Genomic DNA, 15,708 nt, shown 5'->3' with positions numbered 1-15,708 from the left:
GGAAATACATCAGTCAGCCACAGCATTATGACCACTGACAGGTGAAGTGAATAATGCTGATTATCTCATTACAGTGGTATCTGTCATGGGGTGGGATATACAGTATCAGGCAGCAAGCGAACAGTCCGTTCTTGAAGTTGATGTGTTGGAAGCAGGAAAAATGGGCAAGCGTAAGGATCTGAGTGACTTTGACAAGGGCCACATTTTGAAGGACAACTTGTGAGCCAGCGACAGGGTCATGGACACCCAAAATTCACTAATATGCATGTGGAGTGAAGGCTAGCACATCTAGTCTGATCCCACAGAAGAGCTACTATAGCACAAATTGCTGAAAAAGTTAATACTGGCTGTGATAGAAATGCGTCAGAAGAGCGACACAGTGCATCGCTGCTTGACCTCTGTCCAATGCTGCAAGCTCCTACAACGGACCTGTCAGCATCAGAACTGGACCATGGAGCGATGGAAGAACGTGGCCTGGTCTGATGAATCACATTTTCTTTTACATCATGTGCACAGCCGGGTGTGTGTGTTTGTAGCTTACCTGGGGACGGCAAGCCGTTGGTGGCAGTGTGATGTTCTGCTGGGAATCCTAAGGTCCTGGCGTTCATGTAGATGTTACTTTGACATGTCCCACCTACCTGAACATTGTTACAGATCAAGTACACCTCTTCATGGCAACGGTATTCCCTAACAGCGGTGGCCTGTTTCAGCAGGATAATGCACCCTGACATACTACAAAAATTGTTCAGGAATGGTTTGAGGAACATGATAAAGAGTTTAAAGTATTGACTTGGCCTCCAAATTCCTCAGATTTCAATCCAACTGAGGATCTGTGGGATGATGTGCTGGACAAACAAGTCCGATCCATGGAGGAGGCTCCACCTCACAACTTGCAAGACTTATTGGATCTGCTGCTAATGTCTTTGTGCCAGATACCACAGGACACCTTCAGAGGTCTTGTGGAGTCCAGGCCTCGATGAGGAAGAACCTGTTTTGACAGCACAAGGAGACCTACACAATGTTAGGCAGGTGGTTTTCGTGTTATGTCAGATTAATGTATACTGTTGCTTTTCTCTCTCTCTCCTCAGTGATCTGAGTAATAATCAAATATCAGAAATGGCTCCAGATTCCTTTCAAGGCCTTCGCTCTCTCAACTCACTGTAAGTACAAGACAAAGTGTGTGTGTGTGTGTGTGTGTGTGTGTGTGTGTGTGTGTGGTGGTAGGGAGTTATATTAAGCTTCCATTATTTTCAATTATTCATAAGTGTTTTCAGTCTCGCTGTTCTGAAGCTTTTAGTGAACACGTGTGTGTGTGTTTTATTTTTTTTAAATCCATGGAGACCATCTTTCACACACACAAGTTTCCAAGCTGTAGTACAGAACATTACCAAGGATTTGAGCTCAAAACCTTCTGACCACCAGGACAGAACCTTAACTGTAAGGGAACTGAACTAACAACCTTTAGTTGTTAATTATTAGACCTCATACAGCATCACCTTTTTTCAAATGAGATATTTAAACTAACAGCCTTTCAATCCCAAGTGCAGAACCTTAACCTACTAAGAGAACTCTCTGGAACCTTAAAATAATTTGAACCTGCAGCTTTTAGGTTATTAGCACAGGCCCTTAACTAAAATGGGATTTGAACATAAAACCTATTAGTCACTAGCTCAGAATATTAAGAACTTTTGAGTTATAAGCACAAAGCCTTATTCTGTAAGGGATTTGAACCTGTGCCCTTTCAGTCATTAGTGGAGAATCTTACTTGATCAGGAACTTGAACTGAAATCCTTCTGGATACTAGCACAGAATATTTACAAGCTTTCAGTTAAAAGCACAGAACATTAATCACAAAAGGATTTGAACAAACAACCTTCTGGTAATTAGTACAGATTGGTAACTGCTAAGAGATTTCACATCAAAGGTTTTTGGATCATTTGCAACTTACGGTGTTACAGAGAATCGTAACTGCTTAGGGATTCTGAACAGATAATCTTATCACTGAATCTTAATGGCAAAGGGATTCGAACTTACAACCTTCTTTTTCCCTTTAGGGTTTTATATGGGAATAAAATCACTGAACTTCCTAAAGGCCTGTTTGACGGACTCTTCTCTCTTCAACTACTGTAAGTAAATCAGACACGGCAATACACTTCTGTAGTATAAAGCTGTGTGTGTGTGTACGCGCGCACGCTTTGGGATCAGTCCACTCTCTGTGTTGTTCTGGTCTCAACAGGTTACTGAACGCAAATAAGATCAACTGTCTGCGTGTGGACGCCTTCCAGGACCTGCAGAACCTCAACCTGCTCTCTCTGTATGACAACAAGCTGCAGACCATTGCTAAGGGGACATTTGCATCACTGCGGGCCATCCAGACACTGTGAGACACACACACACACTAAAAATTATGAGAGTTTAGAGTAAATGGTAGACATATTAACTAGGGATTTGGGATCAATATTATATTCATGCGCTACATTAATGGTCGTATAAAGCCTAGGTCACAACCGGACGTACGATTTTTTGGCCATGCGATTTTTGGCGTTTCCCAAATCGCTGCGTTTTTTTTTGTTCATGGAGAAAGACACACGTTGGCCGTAAGTTTGTCTTACAACCTGAAAAAAACGTAAGCGCCCGTAGAGTTTGTTTGACATGACAAAGAACCTCTGCGGCCGGTCTACGGCTCGAAAATCAGCACGTCACACGCGTGCCCTCCATGCGTTTCACGCACGCCCTCCGTGCGTTTCTTGCATGTAGACCAGCCGTAGGAGCACGTATGGCCGGTTGTGACCGAGGCTTAACAGACGAAGCAGAGCTGAGCCTGATCTGTGTGTGTGTGTGTGTGTGTGTATGTGTGTGTGTGTGTGTGTGTGTGTGTGTCAGACACCTGGCCCAGAATCCATTTGTGTGTGACTGTCATCTGAAGTGGCTGGCTGATTACCTGCAGGAGAACCCAATTGAGACGAGCGGAGCACGATGCACCAGCCCACGCCGCCTCGCCAACAAACGCCTTGGCCAGATCAAGAGCAAGAAGTTCCGCTGCTCGGGTACACAGACACACACACACACACACACACACACACACACACTACTCATATATATCGAAGATTACTTCACACTGTGGTGCGAAGATATGAAGTTTATCTTCTTGTGTTGAGTAATATTTCAAAATATTTCAAATATACATTCACCACTCGAAGATAAACTTCACATCTTCGCGCCACCATGTAATGTTCTTTTTATTATATGAACACATCCACAAAAAACATGCAAGTTAATCAAAAGCATTTTAATTTTGAACCGGTTTGCCATTTTGACAACATGCGTCCAATCAGTGGAAAAGCACTAGGAGTGATGTCATCAGAGTGAAATATCGGGAAATATTATACATACAGGACACTTTTTCGATGGAATAAAAATATTTGTTCCATTCCCTTCTAGCGGGTTTCATTCATTTGGTTTGATAGCATGCAATATTGTTAGCATATTGCTTATCCTACGTGTATTATGTCACTTTACCCAATGGAGAATGAGCACTGAATATGGTTTACGATATTACATGGTTGTCAAGACAACATGACGTCACATGTCAGAAACGTAAAACTTCCACGCTAGTAAGTGACTATGACAATTTATAAACAAATATGGCCGCCAGGTTTGCTTCATTAAATACGGAAGATTTTGAGAGAATTTTGAAAGAGAAAAATACGTTGAACACCCAAAAGGATGTGTATGTATAATAATAATATTGGCCAGCTTTTTTCATGGTATATCAGATATATTCCATTCACTCGTCTTCGACTCGTTCAGTATCATGTTAGCTGAATGGAATATATCTGATATACCACTCAACACCACCCAATATTATTTAAATACGTCACTCAGATCTGCTGTGTATTTTTTTATGAAAAATGCGAGTTTTTCAAAATGAGAAGATAAACTTCATATCTTCAAGCCAACGTGTGATTTTTCTTTTTATTATATCGGCACATTCACAAACAAAAATATCCAAATTTATCAAAACAATTCATTGATTTCCTCACGAGTGACATATAGAGATTTATGTCATGGTTTTTTGTTCTACATGTCCCAGATGGAGCTTGTATGGAAAATAAAAGTAGCGTATTTCCCAGTGAAACACTCATGTGTATATACAGTGCTGAGCATAAATGAGTACACCCCCTTTGAAAAGTAACATTTTAAACAATATCTCAATGAACACAAACAATTTCCAAAATGCTGACGAGACAAAGTTTAATATAACATCTGTTTAACTTATAACGGGAAAGTAAGGTTAATAATATAACTTAGATTACACGTTTTTTCAGTTTTACTCAAATTAGGGTGGTGCAAAAATGAGTACACCCCACCACAAAAACTACTACATCTAGTACTTTGTATGGCCTCCATGATTTTTAATGACAGCACCAAGTCTTCTAGGCATGGAATGAACAAGTTGGCGACATTTTGCAACATCAATCTTTTTCCATTCTTCAACAATGACCTCTTTTAGTGACTGGATGCTGGATGGAGAGTGATGCTCAACTTATTTTCAGAATTCCCCAAAGAAAATAATTTCTTTACACCACAAAGGTGAAGGCTACAAGAAGATCAGCAAAGCTTTACTTATCAGTCAGAATACTGTAGCAAAAGTGGTACAAAAATTTAAGGAAGCTGGAACTGCAACCATCTCACAGAGACGTCCAGGTCGTCCACGGAAGTTAACACCTCGACAGGAGCGTCTTCTGATGAGAAGGGTTGAAGAAAATTGGCATGCAAGTTCACTGCAGTTATCTAAGGAAGCAGAAAGCCAAACTGGGGTGACTATTTCCTGTGACACAATCCGGCGTACACTGCAGAGGAATGGCATGCATGGATGCCATCCACGAAAGAAGCCTCTCCTAAACCCCAGGCACAATGAAGCCCGCCTAGAGTTTGCCAGGGCCCATGCTGACAAAGAGGAAGATTACTGGGACTCCATACTCTGGAGTAATGAGACCAAGATAAATGTTTTTGGAACTGATGGCTTCAAAACTGTATGGCGTCGCAAAGGTGAGGAATACAAAGAAAAATGCATGGTGCCTACAGTGAAACATGGTGGTGGCAGTGTCCTTATGTGGGGCTGCATGAGTGCTGCTGGTGTCGGGGAGCTGCATTTCATTGATGGCATCATGAATTCACAGATGTATTGCTCTATACTGAAAGAGAAGATGCTACCATCACTCCATGCCCTTGGTCGCCGTGCACTTTTCCAACATGACTAAACACACATCTAAGACCATTGTTGGATTTCTGAAGAAGAACAGGGTGAAAGTGATTCAGTGGCCAAGTATGTCTCCTGATCTGAACCCAATCGAACACCTATGGGGAATTCTGAAGAGACAAGTTGAGCATCACTCTCCATCCAGCATCCAGTCACTAAAAGAGGTCATTGTTGAAGAATGGAAAAAGATTGATGTTGCAAAATGTCTCCAACTTGTTCATTCCATGCCTAGAAGACTTGGTGCTGTCATTAAAAATCATGGAGGCCATACAAAGTACTAGATGTAGTAGTTTTTGTTGTGGGGTGTACTCATTTTTGCACCACCCTAATTTGAGTAAAATTGAAAAAATGAGTAATCTAAGTTATATTATTAACCTTACTTTCCCGTTATAAGTTAAACAGATGTTACATTAAACTTTGTCTTGTCAACATTTTGGAAATTGTTTGTGTTCATTAAGATATTGTTTAAAATGTTACTTTTCAAAGGGGGTGTACTCATTTACGCTGAGCACTGTATATACAGTGGTGCTTGAAAGTTTGTGAACCCTTTCGAATTTTCTATATTTCTGCATAAATATGACCTAAAACCTTCATCAGATTTTCACACAAGTCCTAAAAGTAGATAAAGAGAACCCAGTTAAACAAACGAGACCAAAATATTATACTTGGTCATTTATTTATTGAGGAAAATGATCCAATATTGCATACCTCTGAGTGGCAAAAGTATGTGAACCTCTAGGATTAGCTGTTAATTTGAAGGTGAAATTAGAGTCAGGTGTTTTCAATCAATGGGATGACAATCAGGTGTGAGTGGGCACCCTGTTTTATTTAAAGAACAGGGATCTATCAAAGTCTGATCTTCACAACACATGTTTGTGGAAGTGTATCATGGCACGAACAAAGGAGATTTCTGAGGACCTCAGAAAAAGTGTTGTTGATGCTCATCAGGCTGGAAAAGGTTACAAAACCATCTCTAAAGAGTTTGGACTCCACCAATCCACAGTCAGACAGATTGTGTACAAATGGAAGAAATTCAAGACCATTGTTATCCTCCCCAGCAGTGGTCGACCAACAAAGATCACTCCAAGAGCAAGGCGTGTAATAGTTGGCGAGGTCACAAAGGACCCCAGGGTAACTTCTAAGCAACTGAAGGGCTCTCTCGCATTGGCTAATGTTATAATTCATGAGTCCACCATCAGGAGAACACTGAACAACAATGGTGTGCATGGCAGGGTTGCAAGGAGAAAGCCACTGCTCTCCAAAAAGAACATTGCTGCTCATCTGCAGTTTGCTAAAGATCACATGGACAAGCCAGAAGGCTATTGGAAAAATGTTTTGTGGACAGATGAAGCCAAAATAGAACTTTTTGGTTTAAATGAGAAGTGTTATGTTTGGAGAAAGGAAAACCCTGCATTCCAGCATAAGAACCTTATCCCATCTGTGAAACATGATGGTGGTAGTGTCATGGTTGGGCCTGTTTTGCTGCATCTGGGCCAGGACAGCTTGCCATCATTGATGGAACAATGAATTCTGAATTATACCAGTGAATTCTAAAGGAAAATGTCAGGACATCTGTCCATGAACTGAATCTCAAGAGAAGGTGGGTCATGCAGCAAGACAACGACCCTCAGCACACAAGTCGTCCTACCAAAGAACGGTTAAGGAAGAATAAAGTTAATGTTTTGTAATGGCCAAGTCAAAGTCCTGACGTTAATTCAATCAAAATGTTGTGGAAGGACCTGAAGCGAGCAGTTCATGTGATGAAACCCACCAACATCCCAGAGCTGAAGCTGTTCTGTATGGAGGAATGGGCTAAAATTTCTCCAAGCCGGTGTGCAGGACTGATCAACAGTTACCGGAAACGTTTAGTTGCAGTTATTGCTGCACAAGGGGGTCACACCAGATACTGAAAGCAAAGGTTCACATACTTTTGCCACTCACAGATATGGAATATTGGATCATTTTCCTCAATAAATAAATGACCAAGTATAATATTTTTGTCTCATTTGTTTAACTGGGTTCTCTTTATCTACTTTTAGGACTTGTGTGAAAATCTGATGATGTTTTAGGTCATATTTATGCAGAAATATAGAAAACTCTAAAGGGTTCACAAGCTTTCAAGCACCACTGTATATACAGTATATGTATACACATACAGAGTTGTGGTCAGAAGTTTACATACAATGACATGAATGTCATCTTGGATATGAATGTCATGTCAATATTTGGGCTTTCAGTAATTTCTTTGAACTGTTCTTTTTCTGTGGCAGAATGAATGTACAGCATACATCTTTCATTAAAAAAACACTAGAATTTGGTGCACAAGTTTTAATTTTCTTTGGGTTTTCTGAAATCAGCACAGGGTCAAAATTATACATACAGAGTCAAAAATTTATATACGCTCACTTAGATTATTAATTCAGAGGTGCTGAAACTTCCAAAATGTATTTTATTTTGCCATGGTCAAGGTCCCTTAACTTCCTGTTAATGATCATGATTGACTACAGCTGGTAGCTTCTCTGTGCCTCCATAAAAGTGGTTTGTTTACAGCACTCATTGGATTGACCAACACACAATACAATGGGAAAGTCCAAGGAGCTCAGTGCAGATCTGAGAATGAGGATCGCAGATATACACAACTCCGGAATGTCTCTTGGAGCCATTTCTAAACAACTGCAGATTGCAAGATCAGTTCAAACAATTGTATGCAAGTTATTGTGAGGTGTAGTCACTTTTCCAAGCCACTTTACTTCAAGAAAACCCAAACTGTCACCCTCAGCTGAAAGGAAATTAGTTTGGATGGTCAGGAACAACCTGGGAACCACCATGGCACAGCCCTGCTGTGAGCTGGAAGCTAATGAATCACTGTCTACAGTTCAGTGAGTTTTACATCACCATGGACGAAGAGGCTGCTATCCAAGAAATAACCCCCTGCTCCAAAACTGACATCTTCAAGCTTAACTAAAGTTTGAAGCTGACCACACAGACAAAGAAAAAGCCCTCTGGAGGACAGCTGTATGGTCAGATGAGACAAAGACTGAGTTGTTTGGCCACCACCATGTACAGAGGTAGCCTGGCTAACGCGACTTCAAAGCTCTCCGAGCATTTGGTCTGGCCAAGCTATTAAGCCAAACCGTTTCCCAGAGCCCGTGGTTGACCCGCCTCCCTGAAATGCCTCAGTTTGCTACTGGTCGAAGCCAGAAAAGGCTGTGACGAAGCTTAAACCAATCACATCACTCTTTCCTCTGACGTATGTGATGCGACGGAAACTGCTACCAGCGGGGCTAACTGGTAGATTAAACTCTTACCGAAGCCGGTCGGGAGCAAGGCGAAAACATCCTTCCTTTCAATAAATACCTCCAGGGCTGCTCTTTGCTCCGTTTTCAATGAGAACTTCCCGTTGAATGCTTTCAATACAGCATCTACCGCTGTGTTAAAGACTTGCCGCTGCTCCATGTTCGTGATGTGAATGAAGCGCTTCCGGCATAGATTCTGTAAACAATCTATGGCTTCCGGTCGCAGTTCTACTACGTCACTGCCTTGAACACGCCTCTACCCAGGGCCATTGGAGATGCTCAAAGTTGATTGGTTCCCGATTTTTCGGGAGCTTGGAAATGCTGTAGATAGCCTGCCTGGCCAGACTAAGCTCGGAACAGGCCCTCGTGTTGCGTCACGCTTAGGATGGGCGGGCCCAGGCTAGTACAGAGGGACACTGTACCAACTGGCGGTGGTAGGATCATCATGCTCTGGGGCTGTTTTGGTGCCAGTGGAACTGGTTCATTGCACAAAGTGGATGTAATAATTAAGAAGGAGGACTACCTCAGAATTCTTCAGCATAAACCATGAGAAACTTGAACATGACTTGGGAGTTACAAGAAGAAAGAAAAAAGAAACCTTTATTTGTCACATGCACACTTCAAGCACAGTGAAATTCATCCTCTGCATTTAACCCATCTGAAGCAGTGAACACACGCACGCACACCCAGAGCAGTGGGCAGCCACACTACAGCGCCCGGGGAGCAGTCAGGGGTTAAGTACCTTGCTCAAGGGCACCTCAGCCCAAGGCCGCCCCACGTTAACCTAGCTGCATGTCTTATAACAGGACAATGAACCCAAACACGCATCAGGGCTGGTTGTGGAGAATAAAGCAGGCTAACATTAAGCTTAAAACAAGTCCTGACTTCAACTCTATTGAAAATATACGAACCGTGCTTATAAGTCAAGTCCATGCCAAGAAAAAAAAAATTAATTGAACTCCACCAATTCTACCATGAAGAGTCGTGAAATATCCAACCAGAATTCTGCCAGAAGCTTGTTCATGGTAAACAAAAATGTTTGGTCAAGGTGAATCTTGCGAAGAGACATTTTACCCAAATATTAGGTGTGCTGTATGTATATTTTTGACCCTGTGTTGATTTCAGAAAACCCAAAGAAAATTAAAACTTGTGCACCAAATTCTAGTGGTTTTTTTTTTATTAAAGATGTATGCTGTACATTCTGCCACAGAAAAAGAGCAGTTCAAAGAAATTACTGAAAGCCCAAATATTGCCATGACATTCATGTCACTGTATGTAAACTTCTGACCACAACTGTCATATATATATATAGGCTACCACACACATGCATTACACATACACATAATCTGTACTTCTATCTATCTATCTATCTATCTATCTATCTATCTATCTATCTATCTATCTATCTACTCACACACGTGTCTCAGTTGTCTCTCTCTGTCTCCTTTGATGTAGCTAAAGAACAGTATTACATACCAGGTACTGTGTGTGTGTGTGTGTGTGTGTGTGTGGTGTGTGTGTGTGTGCGCGCTTGCTCACACGTGTATTCTGCACTGTTTGCTCTTTTATACGCACAAGTTTGGATTGCTTTAATTCACTCACAATAAAGAACACGGAGTATACACAACTGTGTGTGCGCGAGAGTATACTGTATGTGTGTGTGTGTGTGTGTGTGTGTGACAAGCTCTGTCTGTCTCTCTTTCCCTACCCTTTTCGTGCACACACTCAGGGATCCATCATGTCAGTAAATGTAAGTAAATGAAGCCCTCGTCCAATCACAGCCCCACATTCCCCTTCATCTGACCTGATTAGTCCTACCCCACTCCAGTGTCGCCAGTCAGAGACAGAGAGGCTCTCGTATATGCACAGTCTCATATATGCAGTGAAAGCATGGTGTGTGTTTTGAAATTGAAGCCAATGCTTCAGCTGCAATATTCCTGCCACACTCATTCTGTCTTTCAGTTACTGTCTCTCTCTGTTTGTTCCCCCACCCCATCTCTCTCTCTCTGTCTCGCTCTGTCCTCTCAGTTATTGTCTCTCTCTGTCCTCTCTCTCTCTGCCCTTCTCTCATTTACTGTCTCTCTCCCCTCTCTCTCTCTCGCTCTCTCCCCTCTCTTTCTCTCTATCTTTCTCTCATTTACTGTCTCTCCTCTCTCTCTCTCTCTCTGTCCTTCTCTTGGGTACTGTCCCCCCATCTGTCCTTCTCTGGTACTGTCTCTCTCTCTCTTTCCTCTCTCTCTTTGTCCTTCTCTCAGGTACTTTCTCTCTCTCCCATCTCATGGTACTGTCTCTCTCCCCTCTCAGGTACTGTCTCTCCCCCCCATCCTTCTCTGATACTGTCTCTCTCTCCTCTCTCTCTCTCTGTGTCTCTCTGTCCTTCTCTCCGTTACTGACTGTCTCTCTCTCTCTCTCTCTCTCTTTCTGAGTGTGTGTCTTAGCAGGGTTTTCCGTTGTGCTTGATCTAACCATGCTTGTCTCTCTCCGCACTATAACATGGTTCTGTCAAGCGCCACGGGACGTCTTGCAGCATCGGCAAGCCTTTAGTGTGCGTGTGTTTTGTGTGTGTGTGTGTGTGTGTGTGTGTGTGTGTGTGTGTGTGTGTGTGTGTGTGTGTGCATGTGTGTGTGTGTTTGTGTGTGTTATGTTTTGATGTCTTTTATTAACAGTGATTTTGTGTTACTATAGTGATAATGGATTTTCCTCTGGATAATTAAACCCTTAACCTTTCACCCTCTCACTTCCTGTGTTTCTTCTCTACAGCCTGCATCACTTCCTGTCTGTCTACCTTTCTAAGTCTACGACATCGCATGCAGATGAGACAGACATAGTTTGTTTGTCGATGCTAAATTCTCAGCTAGCTAGCGAAATGCTAAAGAGTGTTTACCATGTTTACAGCCAACAGTACGTACTAAATAGTCTGCTGCCACAGCGAATGATATTTAACCTTGATTTGGGGCGTGTCAAGTATTCAGTTAAGGAAGGACAGAAATTGAAACCATTGACCCTGTGTGTGTGTGTGTGTGTGTGTGTGTGTGTGTGTGTGTGTGTAGGTACGGAGGATTACCGCACTAAGCTGAGTGGAAGTTGCTTTGCGGATCTCATGTGTCCTGAGAAGTGTCGCTGTGAGGGAACAACCATCGACTGTTCAGGACAAAAGCTCACCAAGATTCCTGACAGCATCCCACAATACACTGCAGAGCTGTGAGTGTCACACACACACACACACACACACACGTTCAATACCTGAATATCTTTCTTTTACAGACGTTTGAACAATAATGAGTTCACTGTGTTGGAGGCGACAGGTGTGTTCAAGAAACTCCCACAACTGCGCAAGATGTGAGTCTGTCTCTCTTTACATCTGTCTCTCTCTCCCTGCCTGTCTTTCTGTCTCTCTCTCTCTCTCCCTCTCTCTATCTTTCAGGCTTTTTGTCTTTCTTTGCCTGTAGCTCTCTATCGGCCTCACTCGCTGCCTCTGTTGCTTTCACTGTTTTCTTTCTCACTCAGTCTCCCTGTCTCACTCTGTCTCCCTGTCTCACTGGCACTATTTTTTTCTGTCTCACTCTAATTGAATTTGTCTATCTCTGTAAATCCTCTATTTCAGTCTGTCTCTCTCTCACTTTCTGTCTTTGTCATTTCCATGTCTCTCTATGTCACTCTGACTCTCCATCTCTCCTCTTACTCCCTGTCTCACTCTGTCTCATGGTGCTTGTCTCTGTCTCAGTCTGCCTTTCTCTCTCTCTCTCTCTGGCTTTGTTTCTGTGTTTGTCTCTCTTTATCTCTATCTCTCTTAATGTACCTCTCTTTGTCTTTCACTCTCTCTGTCACTCTCTCTCTCTCTCACCTCTCTCTTTCTCTCTCTCTCTTTCTCTCTATACAGTAACTTCAGTAATAATAAGATCAGTGATATAGAGGAGGGCACTTTTGAAGGAGCAAATGGTGTGAACGAGCTCATACTGACCAACAACCGTCTGGAGAGTGTTCACTATGGCATGCTGAAGGGTCTGACAGGTCTACGCACACTGTGAGTCGAACACGCACACTTGCAATCTCTCTCTCTCTCTCTCTCTCTCTCTCTCACACACACACACACATACACATATATGCACAGCGCCTGGGTCACTGGAGTCATTAGTAAATGTCAGAATAATAAATCATCAGTGATAAGGTCACTGTGCGAATCTTATTTGTGTGTGTGTGTGTGTGTGTGTAGGATGCTGCGCAGTAACAAGATCAGCTGTGTGAGTAACAGCAGCTTCACTGGCCTGAGTTCAGTGCGGCTGCTCTCCCTCTATGATAATCTGATCACCTCCATCACCCGGGGAGCCTTCGACACACTCCACTCCCTCTCCACACTGTAAGTATGAAAACACACACATATACACACACAGGGCAAGGACAACGTTCTGTCTCGAAAATTGCTCTGAGCCAATCAGAAATTTTCATTTTGTATTTTTTGAATCCGCCTCTCAGGAACTTGCTGGCTAATCCGTTTAACTGTAACTGTCACATGGCCTGGTTGGGGGAGTGGCTACGGAAGAAACGCATTGTCACGGGAAACCCTCGCTGCCTGAAGCCCTACTTTCTGAAAGAGATCCCGATTCAGGATGTGGCCGTGCAGGACTTTGTATGTGAGGACGGTAGGAGCTGTAATCACACACACACACACACACACACACACACACACACACACACACACACACACACACACACACACACATTGATGGATGAGACAGAGGTGTGCCAATACTTGCAGCTAAGCTCTAGTCAGTAACTGTGTAGTAGTTGTAGCTGATAAATACAAATAGAAAGTACTGATAACTCTGAGGTGTGTGTGTGTGTGTGTGTGTGTGTGTGTGTGTGTGTGTGTGTGTGTGTGTGTATGTGTAGGTGATGATGAGAATAGTTGCTCCCCATCAGCACGGTGTCCATCAGAATGCTCCTGTTTGGACACAGTGGTGCGCTGCAGTAATAAAGGACTGATCACACTGCCGAAGGGCATCCCTAAAGACGTTACTGAGCTGTGAGCACACACAGACACACACACACTAAGTATCCGATATGCACACGAAACAAGACAATTTTACACACAAACACAGACCCTATAGAAACAATAAACCACAACCTATTACACACACAGCCTATATACACACACGAACCAAGTTACTACACACACACACACAGTATAGTATACACACTAAACAGCATGATATCTCACACACACACAAACACAGACCCTATAGAAACAATAGACAACAAGCTATCACACACACAGCCTATATATACACACGAACCAAGTTACTACACACACACAGTATAGTATACACACTAAACAGCATGGTATCTCACACACACACACACACACACACACCCTATAGAAACAATAGACAACAAGCTATTACACACAGCCTATATACACACATGAACCACGTTACTACACACACACACACACACACACAATATAGTATACACACTAAACAACACGATATCTCACACACACACACACACACACACACACACACACACACACACACACACACACACAGACCCTATAGAAACAATAGACAACAAGCTATTACTCACACAGCCTATATACACACACAAATCAAGTTACTACACACACACACACACAATATAGGATACACACTGAACAACATGATATCTCACACATGCACACACACAGAGACCCTATATACACAATAAACAAGATATTACACTCACAGCTTATATGCACATGAAACAAGATACTAGATACTAGTTGGTAATGTACTTTTCCTGTGTGTGTGTGTGTTATATTTCTGATAGCTATCTGGATGGAAACCAGTTCACACAGGTTCCTCTGGAGCTCTCCAACTACAAACACCTCACACTCATGTAAGTCCCACCTCCCAAAGAACCAGCTCATCGCAACCTACCTCCTGCGCTCATATTTAACTAACCACTAGTAAATTTAGCAAATGAGTTTTTAGTAAATGATCCAAGCACAAGCTAATATCACTGACTCTCGGCTGTACTGTATGTGTGTCAGTGTGTAAATATCCATGTGATTTCAGATTTTGCCAGATTTTAGCATCTTAATTTGAGACATTACTTATCTATCCATTATCCTAACTGCTTATCTTGTGCAGGGTCGCGGGCAAGCTGGAACCTATCCCAGCTGTCTATAGATGACTTGCAACCACCTGATCAAAACGTGCTACGTCATGAACGTCTGCCATAATAGTGGATATACAAAGGAACTAGGATGGCAGCCGCTGAAAGCGTGTCTGTAAACAATGCTGAATTTTTTCAGTATTACCACGATTTGAATGATCGAGCGAAGATCGATATGTGTAACTTTGACCCATATTATTTAAAAAAGTCAGGCTTTTCTGAAGATAAGACACTTCTACCGACCATCGAGTATGAGCACAGGTCATTTTGTCCCAAGCCTTTTTCATACGCACTATCAATTGTTTTATATTTCAGGTATTTGTTTGTTCGAAAAAAGGAGGAATTCTCAATGGAATTTGACCGAAGGAAAACACATTTTTGTAAAGCAAATGAGTGCCATAGTATGGACCATATTAAATCCGCGGAACAGTGCTCTCGCGGGGGCTTTGTTCGCGAATCCCGGGCTGAGGTGCAGTCCTACTGACCCGTGACCATACTCTTTCAAAGGGGGAGGCTTAGAAGAAACCTCTATTGGTCACATGCACACTTCAAGCACAGTGAAATTCATCCTCTGCATTTAACCCATCTGAAGCAGTGAACACACGCACGCACACCCAGAGCAGTGGGCAGCCACACTACAGCGCCCGGGGAGCAGTCAGGGGTCAGGTACCTCGCTCAAGGGCACCTCAGCCCAAGGCCGTCCCACGTCAACCTAACTGCATGTCTTTGGACTGTGGGGGAAACCGGAGCACCTGGAGGAAACCCACGCAGACACGGGGAGAACATGCAAACTCCACACAGAAAGGCCCTCGCCGGCCGCTGAGTTCGAACCCGGAACCTTCTTGGTGTGAGGCGACCGTACTAACCACTACACCATTGTGCCGCCCGGTGAGGGAGGTGCCTGTAAAATTTGGCTTCGCTGCAAGCTCCATTGGCCAAGTTATTAATTTTTAAAGCCAGCTGGATCATGTTAAATCTTTAGACGCCGAGCAGCGC

At 42.9% G+C, this 15,708-nt stretch overlaps 1 protein-coding gene across 2 annotated transcripts in view; it reads left to right on the top strand.

Moving 5' to 3' along the window:
• Positions 1–15,708, top strand: part of slit2 (slit homolog 2 (Drosophila)) — a 138,989-nt gene that overhangs the window by 89,288 nt on the left and 33,993 nt on the right. For both annotated transcript variants that reach the window (XM_060917128.1, XM_060917129.1), the window contains exons 12-22: positions 1,089–1,160; positions 2,055–2,126; positions 2,237–2,380; positions 2,884–3,047; positions 11,610–11,760; positions 11,824–11,898; positions 12,440–12,583; positions 12,773–12,916; positions 13,033–13,199; positions 13,450–13,582; positions 14,365–14,433. In XM_060917128.1, coding sequence (XP_060773111.1) covers positions 1,089–1,160; positions 2,055–2,126; positions 2,237–2,380; positions 2,884–3,047; positions 11,610–11,760; positions 11,824–11,898; positions 12,440–12,583; positions 12,773–12,916; positions 13,033–13,199; positions 13,450–13,582; positions 14,365–14,433 — 1,335 coding nt within the window. The remainder of the gene's footprint in view (positions 1–1,088; positions 1,161–2,054; positions 2,127–2,236; positions 2,381–2,883; positions 3,048–11,609; positions 11,761–11,823; positions 11,899–12,439; positions 12,584–12,772; positions 12,917–13,032; positions 13,200–13,449; positions 13,583–14,364; positions 14,434–15,708) is intronic.

This window comes from Neoarius graeffei, chromosome 3 (genome assembly GCF_027579695.1).
Source record: "Neoarius graeffei isolate fNeoGra1 chromosome 3, fNeoGra1.pri, whole genome shotgun sequence".
In the NCBI taxonomy this organism is placed as follows: domain Eukaryota; kingdom Metazoa; phylum Chordata; class Actinopteri; order Siluriformes; family Ariidae; genus Neoarius; species Neoarius graeffei.
This window is presented reverse-complemented; position numbering and strand designations above follow the sequence as displayed.